At 39.0% G+C, this 19,543-nt stretch overlaps 2 protein-coding genes across 7 annotated transcripts in view; one reads left to right on the forward strand and one right to left on the reverse strand.

Annotated features, from left to right (window-relative positions):
• Positions 1-13,035, reverse strand: Crk (Crk proto-oncogene, adaptor protein). 5 transcript variants are annotated; one of them, XM_045759854.2, is made up of 7 exons: positions 12,906-13,035; positions 10,628-10,988; positions 8,144-8,266; positions 7,120-7,324; positions 6,673-6,801; positions 5,768-5,863; positions 1-1,967 (listed from the first exon to the last, which is right to left on the reverse strand). In XM_045759854.2, the coding sequence occupies exons 2-7, from the start codon at positions 10,660-10,662 to the stop codon at positions 1,749-1,751; spliced, it is 807 nt and encodes a 268-aa protein (XP_045615810.1). In that variant the 5' UTR covers positions 10,663-10,988; positions 12,906-13,035; the 3' UTR covers positions 1-1,748. The 5 variants fall into 5 exon arrangements, with proteins under 5 accessions (XP_045615810.1, XP_045615814.1, XP_045615811.1 ...); XM_045759858.2 differs by having other exon boundaries at positions 12,975-12,996; XM_045759855.2 differs by having other exon boundaries at positions 12,814-12,982.
• Positions 12,976-19,543, forward strand: part of Mitofilin (inner membrane mitochondrial protein mitofilin) — an 18,826-nt gene continuing 12,258 nt past the window's right edge. Inside the window, exons 1-5 of one of the 2 annotated variants that reach the window (XM_045759851.2) lie at positions 12,976-13,339; positions 15,099-15,248; positions 16,870-17,071; positions 17,837-17,911; positions 18,895-19,186. In XM_045759851.2, the coding sequence (XP_045615807.1) occupies positions 13,295-13,339; positions 15,099-15,248; positions 16,870-17,071; positions 17,837-17,911; positions 18,895-19,186 (764 nt within the window). In that variant the 5' untranslated portion in view covers positions 12,976-13,294. The remainder of the gene's footprint in view (positions 13,340-15,098; positions 15,249-16,869; positions 17,072-17,836; positions 17,912-18,894; positions 19,187-19,543) is intronic. The other variant, XM_045759852.2, reaches the window with a different exon arrangement.

The raw sequence follows: 19,543 nt of genomic DNA on the forward strand, positions 1-19,543 counted from the left end.
AATGTTTCACACCTTTATTTTAAATTTTGTTCTGCATTTTACACAAGTAACTGTTTAATCGAATATAAAGGATTACGAAAAAAAAAGCTAGTCTGCTTAATCAAACGTATACGATTTGACAATTCCACATTACAGCGTGGACGAAAGTGCGAGACGCAAGAGTAGGCCCCATAAACACAATGGCCCCCCCCCCCCCCATCATGTTTATGGTAAAAGGGGGGGGGGGGGGGAAGAAAAACACGGCATTTCCAATCACATGGCCAACAAAAGTGATGCTGGAAATGAGACAGATGCTCATTCCATCAAAATTATCTAATTTCTTAAGAGGATACACTAAATACTGTTTAATTTAATTATTAAAAAGTCAAGTAACTTCACAACATGCGGCCAAATAGCCATACCTACTTAATTCCCTCCCCAATGGAACTAGAACGTGCTTTTCCTTATCATTGTAACAATAAGTGTGTCAAGTAAACATGGGCAGACAAAGTAAGATTATAAAATCTCTACTGAATAGTGACATGAAACCACACTGACACCAAATGCAATATTAAAAAAATAAAAGGTCTTGTAGACAGGTTGCACATAGAAGGAATTATATAGATGCAGAGCATTATTACTCGTAGTAATTTGCAATTGGTTGAAAAAGATCGATATTCTGGACAATTCATGGGTATGAGGTATATCACAAAGATGGCAATTTGTTCAGTAAATATTACAGGATATAATTACATATATTTTCATTGCTTACAGCATTTTTAAACATTTTTGCATAAAATTTTATAATTAGTATTGGGAACTTTACAACTTTCAGCAGCTTTCTCTGCTAAAGTTGCTTTGTAAAAAAAAATAAAAAAGTTAAATTTGTTTATGATAAGAGAGTGTTGTATGTTTATGGATATAAATCCCTATACTGGATACTGAAATCTATACAATTTACCACTACCTATTACCTACCAGTGACCAGAGAGCATTACAGTTATGTTGAGTAAAATGCAATCCAATACGAATATACTGTATAGCTAAGAGTAGTCCCTAGACTAGTTTGGAACAAAGCCTTGTGGGGGTAAGTATTTACAAATATTAACAGGTATAGTTCATGAGCCAACGTGATATGTTGAATCCATTAGCAAGAAATGTGAAAGAACTGCCATAATCTAGTCTGGTTATTTGCCATTAAATAGTTTGTGCTATTTGTTTGCAACTAAATTTGGTTCAAGGCAACCTATTTGATTTTATTATCCCTATTTATTAAAATATGACATGTCAAAGTAACACAAAGTTCATAAAATTCTCAATGCCTTTTTTCTTCACGTCTAAAATGAAGGAGCTGATGCAGACTGGGAGAGTGACGCTCCTTGCAGTGCAAGTGTATATGGGCATAAAATTATTAAAATATCGAGTACATTACCGATAAAAATCAACCCATTCAATTAAGAATGCTGCCTTCTATTTAGCGGAGCAATTACACCAGTAAGTCGTGTATAAAATTCTGAATATACTGTACTTATTCGATTATCCTTTTTCTATAAAACACCATAAAAACTCATCATATGATAAAAATTCTCCAATCAGGATCGATTCCTTCATCCAAACTTTAAAAAATTTGTCATGTACAACCTTACCATTTTGCACTATCCACATGAAAAAGATGCCCAGCATTCATTCTTTAGATACATACTCACATTATCACTAGGAAAATAAAAATCTAAAAATTACACAATCTTAACACATTTCTGCAATGAATCTTAATTAGGATCTCCATCCGCTGAATTTTCACTGTCAATGAACTCGACATGTGTGAAAGGGAAGTGCCCAACTTTTCCATTCAGTTCCCCTTCCCATTGGCCATTGATGTTCATCTTCGTTACTTTGATAACATCGCCAACTTCCAGTCTAAGGGCCGTTTTGTCATAGGCATTGGGAACGCGGGCTTGTTTCACTCGTGCATACGCAGGTAGTTTTCGCTGCAAAAGAAACATAGTATTAATTTTACTACTAAACTAATAAAAATTATAAATTATGAATAACTCTGGTAGTACTGTATAAGCAATAACACGAAGAGAATCTTGACAAAAAGAAGACAAAATATTCGGGTTTGAATCGGCAGGTCTGAGGATATTTTTTTGGAATACTGTACTTACATTATTGCTCTTGAACGTGCCCGTGCTACATGTAGAACAGTAATGGGGTGGAAAAGGTAAGTAACTCAAGATTTACAGACATGCTAATAAAATTGTATAGCCTGCAGTCAAGTCACAGGTTCAGGGTAGGACACTAAAATGGTTTGGTCAGTAAGAAATTATTACTATCAATATAGAAATTTAAAAATTAACATGAACCTGTGGTAAATTAATAAAGTGGACAAGAGAAAAACCTTTTGTAGATACTGTATTTTTTTTTTTTTTTTAGAAAAGTAATTTGTAAAGCTTGACTGTTGAAAGAGCTGCAGTTTAAGGCATTTATAAACTGCCTGGGGGCATCACTTCAGCCACTCCTGTGCTCACCCACTCCTGTAGCCACCTGCTTCAACTGCACCCTCCCCACTCCATGAGAACCCTATTCAACCACCCCTCTTTCCCCAGCAGGTGCACTCTCCAGCACTCAGACTTTAGATTACGCAGTCAACACCACCTGTGTTCTCCGTAGCAACTCAGGATGTCACTGTTCATGGGAGTCCTCACTTCTAGAGGGGGGCCCCCCCCCCCCATTGTTCTCTCACCTTTGAACCCTTTCATGGTTCTCGAGGGGTCACAGGGTGGTCATGCCTGCTGGGGGCAATCAATGCTGGAGCTGCTGTCAGGTGGTGGGCGAGTGGAATTAACTAGTAGTTAGGTCTGAATAACATGTTTGATTAATTTGGGTCAAGGTTATCAATGTTTCCATGCAGATGTTTGTTTTGGGCTGCTATGTCTTTTGTTTTTCTGTTACCCGTTGCCCTGGGTTGATGTAGTACCTGTATACCAACTCCCTCACTTATATTGAGGGAGCCAAATAATGGTCGTGGTGGGGGTGAAACTCTAAGCTTAGGCTTGGAGTTAATCAGGCAAGAAGTTCAGGGAGCCATTGAAAGGATCCCATAAAAAAAAAAAAAGGTAGCATATCATCACATTCAACACTAGATTTTCCATCACTCTTGGTGATGAATAGCCATATCTGTTTTTAATGCATGTAGGATACTGTGCCAAGGTAACCGATATATTACTTGTAGATCTTGCCTTTTAATACTGTACTGTACTTTCTTACTTTGATTATTTTTTCAAGCATCTGCTACCAAACCATTTACTTTGCTTTGTTATCCCAACTACTAATCCACTTTATTTGCGCTCCTGCATCCACTACTGAACCATTTTCTTTCTGCTCCCACATTTCCTATTGATCCATTTCATTTGCTCCAGTATCCACTGATGAACTCTCTGCTGCCCATCAACACCTACTATACTATTTTCTCAATGCTCTAAAGCTCTGTTGTATCTGCTCTTAAAGCTCTATATAAAGTTACAGCAAACTACTCCACTTCATGTCACTTATTTACCACCCTACCTGCTCAAGTAGCTTTTTAAATTTTCAGTTACCAGCTTTGGTAATTTACCAGCTTTATCATTTGTGTTACCAGCTTTCCCAGTGATGTGTAATACACTGTTCTATCTACCTCATCTATTCCCCCTTAATATCCTACAAGCTGTAATTGTAACTTTTACGACACTTATCTCCAAACGAGTGTGAAAGCTGCCTTAGCTTGAAAGCCAACTTTAAGCTTCATAACTGAGCTTTAAAGTTCAACACCTATTTTTTGTAGCAAATCTCTCAACCATCAAGGTGGGCACTCCAAGCCTGTGTTGCATGTTCTCCAACTGGTCAAACAAGAACCAGTATACTGCCCTCAACAACTCTGTTTACGATTCAAGAATGTCTACAATTTCCAATTGTGTAAATTGCCAATGTTACTCTATTTCAGATTTTAAAGCCAGTATTAATCATGACCTTTTTCCCTATATTATTTTTAGCTACCTCACTCCTAAACTGTAATACCCTAATTCTTACTTTCTCATTATATTTGCTGCAATCTCATACTAATAGCCAATTGTTTGCAAAATCCTGCATGTTATGTCCTCTTGCAGCAGCTTTCAATCCTCCCCAGTCTATACCATTTTTAATCAGCATTGTATCATCTACAAACATTTACATGTGTATTTGTGTACCTCTTGTATCATTCTTGTGGTTTAAGAGTGCGTTTCCTATGCTCTCCAGCACTTCCTATGACATGGTAGCTATGTACAATTTCCCCCATCAAGTTAAACACCACTGGTTCTCTCTAGTAACTTACAATTTGACTATAGACACATCACTGCTTTTGGCTAGATAGCAATGGGTTAGGCTTATGAACCATTGGATGATTGTTGTATCAATGACCACTCCTCTCTAAGCATGCAAGGGCAAGTGGGGTTAGCAGAATTATTGACAAAATATATTCAACCAGGAAACATTCATGTTCATTTTTTGTGGTGGTTTATGTTAGAAGCTGTCCCACTTTCCAAACCAGTCAGGACTGAACTCTTATGAAAAATCGAATTCGTCTAGAAAGCTGGGTGTACCTTCACACCCAAGAAAAATACTCGTTTCGCGTTCAAAATATATATCAGTACAGTAAACTAATGATGATAAAATTTGAAAGAAATCATTAAAAAAATAAACATAGGGGCACTCACCAAGGGTGAAGGAGTACCTCCACATACGATCATGTAACAATATTTACGTTAAATTAGATTATGTTTCCTCCTGCACACACTCCTCAAATTTAGTAACATACTGTACTTTTCTGCACCTTCTACACTAGTAGACTGCCATCCCATTGCTATGCGCACATTGCTTGATAATGTTCATTTTCTTATGGAAATGCTTGGCCTTCTGAATCAGTCAGAAGGCTGTTTTTGTTTCATTGTCACTTTTTCTGTTTTTGCCCCACCTCAAAATCGATTGCACCACTGCCAAAATAAATCGTGAACATACTTTAACTTTACCCGAGCTGACTGCTCCCTCGTCCTAATCAATATCTCACTCTGAGGATTATAAGCACGAACATCTTTAGTTTCAAAAAATTTTGAAAACAGACTTTGATGACTTTAATTTGATGCACACACTCATTCTAGGAACTTCAAACTCCACTTTCCTTTTAAGCTAAAATATCATCATGACAAAATGTTTCCTCTTGAGTTTGCTGCTAGTTGAAGCCTCGGCTGATGCATTGCTTCCATTTATGGAAGCCACTGTCTCTTAAGCAGGAAGGGCACCCTCTTCCAGATCAAATATTAAAATAGGTACAGTTTGAACAACCTGAGTTTGGAAAGCAGAACGGCCTCCGAAGTTTATACTTGTTATTATTAATTTGCACTTTACAACAGTATAATTCACCTCTTTGTATGAATGAATGAATGTATGTTTACCACTAGGTGTAAAGCAGCAAGCATAGGGTAAATTTATCTATTCCATTCTAATGATTTAAAATGGCTAAATATAGGGGAGGCATTCTCACACCACTTTATAGTTACTATTCTCTACCTGGCAGAAAATAATTGGCTCAACTCCAAATGAAGATTGGTTACACATACGTCACCTAGAAACAAGATATTTCATAATTCATAGTTCCATATACTTTAAAACATCACTCTAGCATAAGATGCAGTAAATTTGTCATATTGAAATATATTAATCGACTGGTTTCAGAATATTCCATAGACTATGGCCACTGTTGTCGAACACCACTGACCTGAAGACTTGGTTTAGGGCGTGGTGTGCCTTCAGTAGACTGTGTGCTTCCTCTATTTGGGGTCGAGTTCACGGGAATACTCTCTCCTTCTTCATACTGTAGGAAAAGCATCTGATCAAAACATGATCCTACCTTTAAGGATGAAATATCTGTTGGAAAGCAAGAAAATTAACTCCTTATGAAGTACCAGTATTATTATTATTTTTTTTTTTAGATGCACGCCTTAAACTAAGAAGTTTTATTTCTGGTTACAACATAACGTCTTTAAATTTTTAGTACTTTCTAGGGTAAGTAAATTTATATGACAATATTAATTTATAAATAATATGCTTCGAAGCTCATCAACTGTTTAATAATTATAAACAAAGCCACCAAAGATTGAGAAAAGATGTACAGGTTCACAAGTGCTTGCGGAACCGCTTCGTAAATCTTTTCCTTGGGTTGTTTTATGAAACAAATTACCAGAACATATAGATGTGGGGAAGGGGCATCAATGGATTGTTTTGAGCACAGGTTGGACAGCTATACAAGTGACTTTGTTGGATATAAATAGGACTTGCCTTGTATTGGTCAATAGGCCTTCTGCAGTCAATTTTAATCTTATGTTCTTCACTCCGCAAATAAATTATCCGACGAAAAAAAAGCATGCAAGTAATGTTTGTTGTCCTTTTACTGCTAGTGTAAACAGATCGAGCATTTGCGAACATATCCATGTTTTTTTATTATACATAATAAATTTGACCAGGCTTTGCAAGGACACTGATCCCCTCAACCACAAAAAGGTAAACACAATACAGGTACAAATCCACAAATATTTAATACAAACTATTACACTACTCGCACTTCATACTCTGCTGTACCACAAAAATTTGGTAACAAAAATTTTTTTATTTTCTTTTGCCTACCTTCTGCACATACGGTACTGGTATGGACCCCGTTTGGTTCATAGAATTTCTGGCCGTCCACCACAGTTCTTCATCTTTGCTTACAATAGTTAATATTTCTCCTTTTCTGAATGGCAGATCATCTTGATCCTAAAAAAGAATGTATTATATTGAGGATGCATTTAATGTACGCTTATTTTCTATCTTTTCAGTTACTAATTGTTAGCTAAAATGCACAATTTTTAACATATTTCGGTAACTTTGGCATTAAAATTCATTTAGGTAGGGGTTCCACATACCTCTCATACTATATTTATACTATAGATACTATACTGTTTTTATACTATACATACTATATCAATACTATATTTATGAGCCAAGTATAGTTTTAAAAATTTGCCATTCAATAAGAAAATCAAATGAACTTTCCACTAAAGCAAGAATATAAATTGTCAACAGAACACTTACACTGCCTTCGAAGTCATATTTTGCTACCACCTTCTCACAGCGCTTGACTGCAGGTCGGATGAGAGGCGTGCTATCTAGGTAATGTAGTTTATAAAAATTAAGAAGCGACGGCAGATCCGGGAACATTTGATCACCTATGCGATAGCGCACTTGTTCGGCCTGTTGTATCTTGTTTATTATATAATGTGAAACCTTGTTGTCTTCTCTGGAAATTAGAGCAAAATTCAGGTTTTAATTTAAAATTGCATTTAAAATGTATACAGTACATCTTACTTTACTTTAATTAGCTAAATAATAGCATCAAGAATGCATGCTACATTTAGTTTGTACAAGGACCTGTACCCTGTTTGACTCCATTTTTTTAGTGAGAAATAAGAAATATTCAGAGTGGACATTACTCCATTTCACAGCTAATTTGCATACTTAATAAGAAATACACAGATATTTAGCAATGAAGGACATACTTTTCTGTTCAGCAATTCTCTAAAAAGATTGGCATGTTTAAATTTGTCAAAAGCTTTGGAAACATCAAGAAACAGAGAAAAAGAGCTACCTTGCGAGTTGCAAAAAAGCCGACAAAGCTGTAAATGTCCACATGTTCATAACATCGAGACAAAGAAGTAGTCCACTATAAGGCAGAAGGAATATTAGGAACCAGGAATAAATGAAAAGAGCATAGCCAAAGAAAACTAGTCTCAAGCCCAAACAAACCTGACTGTCTGATAAATGCGAAACTAACACAATCGCACACAGAAAAACAAAACTGCTAGAGAACACGACAGAGTTCACTTACTGAACCTTAGGAAAAGGTCAAGCCTTGGTCATGGGGGAGTAATTGGAGTAAGTGAGAAGAGCCTGGAACCAGGGCTAGACTGGCCACAATGGGAGTAACCCCCAACTCTTGACAAAAAAGTAGCCTCCCTCATTACCAAGGCTCTCTCCTCACCCTTCCTCGTGTCCCATCTCTACCCTATCCCTCCCTCATCTGGTCTCGCTCTCATTCTAATGTGTGGACATGTCTCACCTGACACAGAGAACAAAGTCCCCCAGGATTGTGGTGGAGTCCCTCACCAAGAAGACTCCACCTTCTCGCTCTCCCATCAGCAAATCCGTTGCATCCTGCCGTGACATCTGCCCAAAGTACCAGCTGCAACAAAAATTCTTGTTTTAAATCACAAACATTTTGCAATATATTGCAGTTTGCAATCACAAACATTACTTTAACAAGAGGCCAAGACAATTGGTATATGTATTGGTATCCTAAATTTTACATTAAAAATAATTTTTTTTAGCTAAAATAAAGCCTACTTTAACCCTTTTTCCAAGTCCCCCATTTTCAGATTCTTGGATTATCCATACAAAATTTCCAGTTCTCCACTCTCAATAAATGGTGGGATGAGTAATGGAATACAGTATATTAATTAATATGGTACCACATAAAACCAAAATTCCATTAGTTTCCTACAGTGTAACTTCGCTTCAGTGAATTTCTGATTGAAACACGCACTTTGCAGGCTGGATTTATTCACCTGATTTGCTGAACACGTGTTTGATGAAGCGGGTGATCTGCAGATTGATTTAGGGTGCGAGGCCAGAGTTCACCGACCAATTACATCAAACGTTTAAAATAAAATATTTTGAAAATAAATTATAGTGCTCTATAATATCATAATAATTCCGACAAACAAAATCTAACTAAAAATATGCAAGACGAACATCCAGTATTTGATAAAAACTTTTTGCCTGCGATACTGGCTTACGCTTAAATCTCCGGTCGAATGAACAGGTAGCTTGGCACCATGTACTTTTGTCCTTTGCCAGCACACAAGTGCATCGGTAGGTGCATTTTGTGACTACAGTACAACTCTAAGCAAATCTCCTTTCAGGGAATCTCCTATTGAAAGGCACACTTTCCAGGCAGGATTTACTCGTCAGCTTTGCCGGATAAGTGTTTGAAGATTTGGCAAAGCCGGGGGATGTGCGGATTTGTGTAGGAAGCCTGGCCAGAGTTCATAGACCTGTGGAAATATTGTCTATCATATGATACTCAAATTAAAATTTCATTCAAATGAAATTAGTGATATTAGCCCATTGAGAGTGGGGAATATTTGATAAAATATGGGCCTTTATAGGGTGTAAATGTTAACACCCTTAATATTGCTCTAATCATGTTTTTAATGATTTTCATAGATTTATGCAATAATTGTAAGAAAGAGTTGGAGTCTTGTGAAAGTCATCGAGCATAATTCTATTATTCATTTTTATTTCAAGTTGCTGCACTTCATTCACTAAAATATGGATCCTTCATCCTTGAACAATGCAGTTTCAAGGCTGGGGCACGAGAAATATGCTAGATGTGGCAAAATCTCTTCGCTGACAGGCTCTTTTGGTGCTTGTCCATCGTACGATCAGTTGAAATTATAATTACGCTCAGTGAAATTAGTTGATAAAAGTACAGTATGGGAAATTCAGAGTAAGACTCATTAACTCACTCAAAAATCTAAAGATACTGAAGGAGTGTTACAAAGATTTAAGGATAAGTAATTATTAAAATAATCTATATAAATAAAAATGTAAATGTATGTTTGTTCAAAATTGCTACTCTGAAAGTTCTTCATCAATTGCTTTGAAATTTTTACAATGTTCCATTCGCATATGAGTGTGCTAATATACTGTACCTACTACACTGTATGTATATAGATGTCACATCTGTGACAAGTAAAAACACTATTTAAACTGCGTTTTTCATGCAAGTTTTCATGCGAGGGAAATCTCCGAAACCTCTTTACCGATTGTTTTGAAATTTTGACAACGCTCCATTCGAATACGTGCATGTTTTTATATACTACCAGTATATAGATTCCACACCTGTGACAGGTAAAAACATACTTTTTTGGAAAAACAGTGCCATTTGTTGAACGTAAAAGCAACACACTATACTAAATATGCTACGATGCCATTTCAATGTTTCTGACTGCAATGATAAATTGAATTTTCAGAGATTTCGATTTAAGCACTAAGCGATAGGAAATGCACCCAACCACATCTGTCCCGCTGGGATTCGAACCCGGAATTCACGAATAAGTCATGATTGAACCAGACTACTACTACTAGGAAATGCATAATGTCAAGTACAGAATAATGGTCAGAGAGGCATCAAGTGCAAATGCCAATTGTGTTGAGCCATTTAAGCATAAATTAAATGATTACGTGATAACCAATGAATCGGTGAGGGTACAATATAGGTTGCACTTTGCATACCCATCCAAACACCATTTTTTTTCAATTTTAATGCACAATTGTACACTTTTAGCACATGTAAAAAAAATTTACCATTCACAATTTTGTATTTAAATATCTGAAGGTTCCAAATGGAACCAAATGCTTTCACATGTACAGAAATATACTGTGTCATACATTATATACAGTACTTTTATACACTAAAGTGTCCTCCCCTTACTGAAGATATTAGGTTAGGTGGTGAATCAAAAGGCTGCATTGTACTCACCTGGCTCGATCATGAGGATCGAAGGTGGTCGTCATGGTGGTGATGAGTAGTAGTCCAAGTCACTTACAACTTCAAAACAACCCTTCACCAAACCACTGACAACATAAGTGGAAATGGGTTTGGGGGAAAGGGGGGAGGGGAGGATGAAGGGGTTTCACACCAATGCCAAGTCCACCGAAGTAATTCCTCTGAAGAGAGCACTTTTTTCTGTTTTTTCTTTTAGCTTATCACACATTAGCACAATGCTTTCAGTGTTCCATGGGCAGGTTTGATTGCATTACACACGGGATCCTCCAGAAAGTGCTTGCCGCTTGGTCTGCTGCGATGTTTCAACCTGCACTAGTCCACCTCTCCTTTCAACCTGTCAAAAAACAGTCGCATTGTTTCAACCTCTTACTTTACAAATCACTAATTTATTTATTTATATACACAACAAGGTACATCTGGTTGTGTTAGTACATATACATTGGAAGAATGTTGCGCTCAATCACCAAAGCCACTAACACGCATAGGTTATTTTTAACTTTGTCAAGACTTAACCCTCAAAGAGCAGTCATCATCACGCATTGATGGTGTAGTGCAATGTGCTTATGTTCAAATGATTACAGTATTTACAATTTGCTTCAATATTTCAAAATGAATTTTGGCCCATATACTGTATTTCTAAGAGCTCGATGTTGCCTCCGAGCAGTCATGGAAGGCAACAAAATTGGAGTCGCACAGATTTCAAAGCACTTACCTAGACCAACAGAATTCTTCATTGTATACTGTATATTTACTTTAGTATCATTCTTGCTTTTGCATACAGATTCCTTACTTTTCAACACATTTCACATGAAAAATAACAAAAAAATATATTTCTAGTTATGTTGTGATGGTGGCCAAGACAATGTTGACAACTGCAGAAAGCTATATCAACCACTGTCTAGGTCAAAATTTAGATAGATACTCTATATGATTTTTTTAACAATTTTTTTTAATATAGAGCTACCATTTCTTTAAAACAACTTCTTTTGGCAGTAGAGTGACAATTTTAATGACAGCGGCACTTTAAAAGTTCTAGTTTTCTGTGGTTTAGCGCATACAACTTCCTCTCATTGAACTCGTTCCCACCATTGGAAACGATGGAACCTTATTCCCACCTCATTCCTATATGACTATTTCCATAGAATTTCCATAGAATTCACACCATCCCAACATTAAAATTACATAATACCAACGGACAGGTTACCGAATACCAAAATCCATTAGCGTGTATCCTGCGATATATTAAATAATATTTTTTAATAGCTAACTAAAGTTTGTAAAGGGGCCTGGTATTGAAGACATTCTAAAGTCTTGCCTAACTGTAGTATAATTTTCCGAGGCATTTAGGCCGATACTGATACCGTTACTGATAATTCGATATTGTCGGGGCCAGGAAAAGTGTGAATATGTATACGCATATGCATACAACTGCATGTATGTATACATATACATACCTGGATATAACCCTAACATACCAAAATATGCTCGGGCTGACCGTCCGCAATATAACTATTATTTTGCCAATGTGTTTAACAAATTCATGTAATATTTTCCACGATGCATTAGGAAGACAATAGTGAAAAGGATTGCAACATTATACACCGTTACTTTAGCATAACAAAAAACAAAACTCCGATATCAGACCTCACAATAAACCGTTTTAAACAATGGTGTACGTGCCGAACAAAAAAAAAAAATGCACATAGTATATTAAACTAAATTCAGCCTCAGGCCCTGTGCATTCATACAGGTGTGTAATGTATATCGACATACAGTACTGTGAATGTATAGGCACCATATCTGACCTCGATAATAGGACCTTCCCCTATACTCTTATCATGTCATACTGTACCAACAATGAATATTAAACAAAGAGAAGACTCTGAGGGGTAGAAGTGTCACAACACAAGCTGACAATTGACAAGCTTTGGAGAAAATATTATCACGTGAGTACAAGCTTTAGATCCCACCACACTGCTCCCTCAAGCCGCACCCCTCCAATACTTATCTATCCCCCACTAACCCCTAACCTCTCCCCTCTCCACCAAACCGTAATCCCAATAACGAATAAAACCCTAGAATGAGGTAGAGATATACATAGACGTGAGAGAGAGAGAGAGAAAAAAGGAGAGGCTCTCCCACTACTTTGCTCCTCTCACCACTAGCACTCACACACACCCCTCTCTCTCTCCCCTAACCAGCCAGGGACCGCCAGGGACCCCCAGGGACGCCACCACACCCACAGTATTACCTGGGAGAGTGTGGGAGAGAGAGTAAGAGAGGGGAGGTCCTGCCACAGACACCACCCGAGTAAATATACCAGCTTGTGCAGCGGCCCGACAGAGGACACCACCGCCCACGCCCTCCCCGATGGTTCTTTCTCCTCCCACGCCGCCCTCACACGCCCACAATACCCCTCATAACCCCTTACACCCTTCTAAATAACCCCTGAGCTCGTTAACCACATCTGAGAGCCACGAGAGAGACAGAGAGAGAGAGAGGGAGAGAGAGAGACACTGGGGTGGGAGAGGGAGAGTGGGACCGTGGGAGAGAGAGGGAGAGAGAGTTTTAGTGTTGGTGAGAAGGTGGGAGGGAGAGGAGGAAGATCTAGCCAGCTACAGTCCTCAGTTCTCCATTATAATGTTGAGGTTGTCTTCTCGTCTGGCTCCTCGCACCACAGCTAAGGTCAGGCACGCTCTGACCGGGGCCCGGTCACCTCTGAGGGGACTGTAGCACTGGTACCGGTCACCTGGGGGACCATTATAGACCGGTACCAGTGTTATACGGTCACCTGGGGGACTGTGACACTGGTACCGGTCACCTGGGGGACCACAACACTGGTACCGGTCACCTGGGGCCTGTAATACTGGTACCGGTCACCTTGGGGACCATGGCACTGGTACCGGTCACCTGGGGGACTGTGACACTGGTACCGGTCACCTGGGGGACTGTGACACTGGTACCGGTCACCTGGGGGACTGTGACACTGGTACCGGTCACCTGGGGGACCACAACACTGGTAACGGTCACCTGGGGGACCGTGACACTGGTAACGGTCACCTGGGGGACTGTGACACTGGTACCGGTCACCTGGGGGACCACAACACTGGTACCGGTCACCTGGGGGACCGTGACACTGGTAACGGTCACCTGGGGGGACTGTGACACTGGTAACGGTCACCTGGGGGACTGTGACACTGGTACTGGTCACCTGGGGGACTGTGACACTGGTACCGGTCACCTGGGGGACCACAACACTGGTACCGGTCACCTGGGGGACTGTGACACTGGTACCGGTCACCTGGGGGACTGTGACACTGGTACCGGTCACCTGGGGGACCGTGACACTGGTACCGGTCACCTGGGGGACCGTGACACTGGTACCGGTCACCTGGGGGACCGTGACACTGGTACCGGTCACCTGGGGGACTGTAACACTGGTACTGGTCACCTGGGGGACCGTGACACTGGTACCGGTCACCTGGGGGACTGTGACACTGGTACCGGTCACCTGGGGGACCGTGACACTGGTACCGGTCACCTGGGGGACCGTGACACTGGTACCGGTCACCTGGGGGACCGTGACACTGGTACCGGTCACCTGGGGGACTGTAACACTGGTACCGGTCACCTGGGGGACCGTGACACTGGTACCGGTCACCTGGGGGACTGTAACACTGGTACCGGTCACCTGGGGGACTGTGACACTGGTACCGGTCACCTGGGGGACCATAGCACTGGTACCGGTCACCTGGGGGGCCGTGACACTGGTACCGGTCACCTGCGGGACTGTAACACTGGTATCGGTCACCTGGAGGACTGGGACCAGTTGCATGGTTCCATGGACCAGTATCACAGTCCCCAAGTGACTGGGACCAGTCTCCTAGTCGCCTGGGGACCATAACACTGGTCCCGGTCACCCAACAACATAATGCTGGTCCCAGTCACCTGACAACTGTGACACAGGTCCTGGTAACCAAGCACTTGTAACTCTAGTTCTGATCTCCAGGCAACCTTAAAGCTGGTCCCGGCAGCCATAATGTTGGTCCTGGTGACCGTATCGCTGGTCCCGGCAGCCATAAGTTTGGCCCCTGGTGACAGTATCGCTGGTCCTGGCAGCCATAATGTTGGTCCTGGTGACAGTATCGCTGGTCCTGGCAGCCATAATGTTGGTCCTGGTGACAGTATCGCTGGTCCCGGCAGCCATAATGTTGGTCCTGGTGACCGTAACTCTGGTCCCAGTCGCCCAGTGGTCATAATGCTAGGGGCTTCAATGGGAACAGGAAGCCGGCATATTGTCATATAGTTAGTACATATAGTCATATGTACATTACTACTTAATACAGTACAATATTTTATTATTATTTTACAGGTACCGTATATTGAGTACATGAAAGTTTATTTCACTTATTTGTACTTATTAATGCTGGTTCTTTGAACATAGGTAGTGCGAGTTGGTGGTGCCAGACGACCACAATCGTCATACTCGAGCCGAGGAGGTGGCGGCAGCAAGGCCCTATTGGCAGCAGCCGGTACAACTACGCTTGTGGCTGGTGTAGTTGGCTATTCTGCTTGGAGCAATGACAACAGAAAGGTTCGCCTATTTGTTTATACTATATAGTGTGTATGTTATTTGAATCTTGGCCGAGACTTCCTGGTCGCGTGCATTGATATGTTACCACAATCAGATGTCAAATTACTCAGCTGTATGTATGTATGTTTGAATCTTGGCTGAGACTTCCTGGTCATGTGCATTGTTCTGTTACCACAATCAGATGTCAAATTAATCAGCCTTCTTTGAGAATCATACATACCCACACCTGCCATGAGAGACTGCAATGCTAAATTTTATTTATGATATGATAACTTAATTTTCTTTGAGACTGATGTCAGGCTATGTGTGTTTTAGTGCATTTTTCTGGGCATGCAAAATGGTGCATGCTCAGAAAAACAAAATAAAAAACTCTAATATCCTTCGTCCTCTTGGTGTAAAACTCGCCTTTCAACCAAACTAACACACTTCATAGTAAATGGGTCACACTGCTCCTCCTCCTTCCAATGCTGTTGGTGTCTACTTTATTTTCTGCTTGTCTTGTCCTTTCCAATACTTTAGTGAAACTGGCCGTACACTGAATTACAAACGTGAGGAACTCGAAAGAAGCGTCTAGTCTGTAGACACAAACAATGCTCACTACTGTCATGTTAACCCTTAAACTATTGATCATCCTGTCGATTGGTTGTCTAAAATAATCTTTCCTGCCTCTACTTTTCACAGACACCGTTTTATTGAATCTGCTCTGATACATAACATGCCCAACATGAACCTTAGTCCTAGCTTTATTGCGGTTGATTCGTCCCCTTTCACAGTAGTACATACTTAAATGCTCCAACCTTCTTAACAAATATTATCTGACTTAGCTTAGCCCTATCTAAGCTCTTTCCTGTTTGTCTCATTACTAGATGTTTTCCTCGCCTTTGGCTTTTTGCAGTTTTCTGTTCTTTAACTTTTTTATAACCTCTTTTTCCTATTCTTCTTCTTCCTTCCTATCTACCCATTCCTTTACATTATTTGGTTCTTTCTTTCTCTTTATTTGTACCTTTTTTCTTATTCTTATGTTTCAACCTATTATCTTCATCTTTTTCTTTCATTCATCCCACTCTTTTCCCGTATGTTATCTATCTCTTCCACACTCTTTTCATCATACAACTTGATAATGATCCAGGAGGGACTGAAATGGTGTCATTTCTTCATTATCTGGTGTGTGGTTTGGTTTGGATGTCGTATCTTCAACCACGTTATTGTGACTCCTCATCTGCATGTCGTTTATTGTTTTACTTGTGAATGTCTTGATTATCTTTGAAATCTAGTCCATTCAGAATTAATGAATATTATATGGCATGTAGTGGATACATTACTGTAATTTAATGTGGTTGTAATACTATGTGGTCCTACAATATTGGATTGCCCAGTACAGTGCAATTTGCAGAAATGTGTGAAATGTATGCTGGCATCTTTGCGCATACAGAGAAATTGCAAACAGCACCAATGTCTGTAGTAGAAAAGACTAGTTCATAAATTTAATGACTTTTGCAAGTGGAACATTATTTAGTCTCTTCATCACTATATTTACATCCAAGGGAGAAGCATTTAATTAGGTTTTCAATGAGATGTTAGCGGGGGGAACAACCTTGTAACTGTCTCACGCATATTTTAGGCTGTTGAGAACATCATTCCTGGATCCAGGCATCTCCTGAATGTTATTCTTGGCCCAGAGCAAGAGACTGTTTCCCCTAAGATTCCTAAACCAGAAATTGGACTGTTGAAGAAGAAGCTTGAACGTGAAAAGAAGAAAACTGAGGAGAAGGCAGCCTCAGCCAGCATAGCTAGCAATGAAGGCAGCAAGACAGATGAGTATGGTAATAATTCTGCAATTTCTCCACACCTTTGATAAAGAATACTACATTGTCTGCATATAAATATCTCAATAACATCAATTTATTTTCATGACGACAATCTATTTTCATTTCCTGGTATTCTTGCCTTTACCCCTTAAATATCCCATCCATGTATGTATACTCGTTAAAAAATCCACCTCTCGCTTAATTTTGCACAACTTCTATCAACACATACATATTCAAATCATCTTTTGCTTCATTTTTATCCCCTTTCTTTTACATTCATATATACTGTACTATGTATGAACCAATGCTCAAAGTATTTGAGACAAATCTCTCTAAATGCTTATGCACCAACAAATCCCCATTCCCACCCGACACCTCACTTTCCCCTGCATTAAATTAATATTTAATATTAATACTAAAGTATTAATATTTCCTAGAGCAATCAATTTCCATCCATCTTGTAGCTTCACACACAATCATTCAATTGATAAAAAATAAAATCCATCTGATTTCTTCCTATATCATTTTCTTTACACACCATCATATGCATTTACGAATACATATATATTTTTCTTCCTTTCTTGCACTGAATCCATCTTATTCTTAAATTAACACACTTGTACACCCTATATATAAAAATAATGACCCCCATTCGTTTTATGCTTTTAATTTTCAGATATTTCTGACCCCTCACATCTGTTCTTGGTTTTTCTTTACTAAGCTGTATTTAGTTAAGGTGGGCAGGTCTCCTAGATAAAAAAAACTTGTAATTTGTTTCAGGATTGGACACAACTGTCATTACAGGAGGAGAGCCGTCCCTTGAGCCTTTCCCAGCTACGCCTTTGGACAAACCAGGTAGATACAGCTGAAGACTCTACATGACTCTTATTATTGTATTCTTTAAAAAGCAGCAATAATAATAATAATAATTGTAATAATAATGTCCTAATCACCCAGTCACACACTGCAAGTCTCATCCTAATCACACACTCGGACATTGATAAAGCACTCAGGAGAGTGTGAAGAACTTGGTGTAAATTCCTTAAATAAATTTCACAAATACACAAGTGTGGGTTTTTATCGTAAATAATAATGATGTTATTGACACAGTAGGTATAGCTTAGTGTGTGTACAGTGTTGAAATATCCAGTGGTTAAGTCAGGTACCATGACCTGCCAAGCTGAAATAAGTTTCAGTAATCTACAGCGTAATACATTAATTTAAGTTTGTAAAATGCATGGGCATGTAAATGAATTTATGACATTATAACAAGTGTAATCTAAATATGATTGCTATATACAGTATTTTGGTTTAATTTAATATTTGATTACATCCGATAGCACGTTGTGTACGGGTAGACAATTTATAATTAGCAAAGGAATAATAGAGGTAGATGAAAGGCAATGGAACAAGGACAATTTTTTTTTTTTTTTTTACAACTGATTAAAATTTTCTTTACCTCTCATTGTTCCTGGATCCTCTGTGCTGCCAATTCTTCTGTGCTACTCTCGCCTTACTTTATGAAGTTGTGGTTTTGTGGTATTGTTGATGAAGTTTAGATGAAATTCAAGACAATTTGCAGGCAAATTGTTTATTGGTTGTATTTTCTTCGTGATGACAGTTAAAAGTCACTTGTGAAACTTCTCTTCTGGTCAGAGGACATAAATAATATTCCATTCTCTAGGGATGAGTTATATGGTCCTGTTGTCACAAGGCCTAGTTTGATTTTTTTGAGATTTTTTTGAGTCTAGACGGTTTGTGTTTATAAAACACCAATTACCTCACTTTTATTATTTACAAATAGTTTATTAATTACAATTATGTAATTAATCTTTCAGCAGTTTCAAATTTTGGAGAGAGAATAGCTTCAGAAGTAGCAGCTCAGGATACAGAAAATGCTGCACTTTGTCAAGCCCTGGAGGATCTGGCATCAGTAGCACAAAAAGACATCACCGCTGCACTTTCTGCTGCTGAGGATGCGGCCATAATAATCAGGCAACATGCCGAGAAGGCATACCAAGCCATTGACTCAGGGCAAGATAAAGAGTTACTTTTTGCTGCCGTCGCTGAGCTGTCTAACAAGAAAGCAGAAGTAATGACAATTGCCCAACAGAAGATATCAGCAGCTGGGTTTGTACAATATATATCATTGCTGTTTTATGAGTGGTACAATACTTGGAATTTTCAGTATAAGTGAGTGTTTTCTGGCATTGAAAAAGAAACGGGCATTAATGGGCACCTTTGATTGCAACAGCAGCTTGACATTGAATAATACTAATACTATATTTTTAAAGTGTAAGTAGACCTAGTATGGAGAAAAGGGCATTCTGTTAGGCCGATTTTCCTCCCTCTGTGGTTGTTCATTAACTTGTAAATATATTTGTGAAGCAAAAATGTAGAAATTACTGTTGAATAAAATAAAAAAATAAAGCAAATTGTTACTAGGTGAGATTAGTTAATGGAGATGAAAATGTTATTTTTTATATG

The sequence above is a fragment of the Procambarus clarkii genome, chromosome 64, assembly GCF_040958095.1.
Source record: "Procambarus clarkii isolate CNS0578487 chromosome 64, FALCON_Pclarkii_2.0, whole genome shotgun sequence".
In the NCBI taxonomy this organism is placed as follows: domain Eukaryota; kingdom Metazoa; phylum Arthropoda; class Malacostraca; order Decapoda; family Cambaridae; genus Procambarus; species Procambarus clarkii.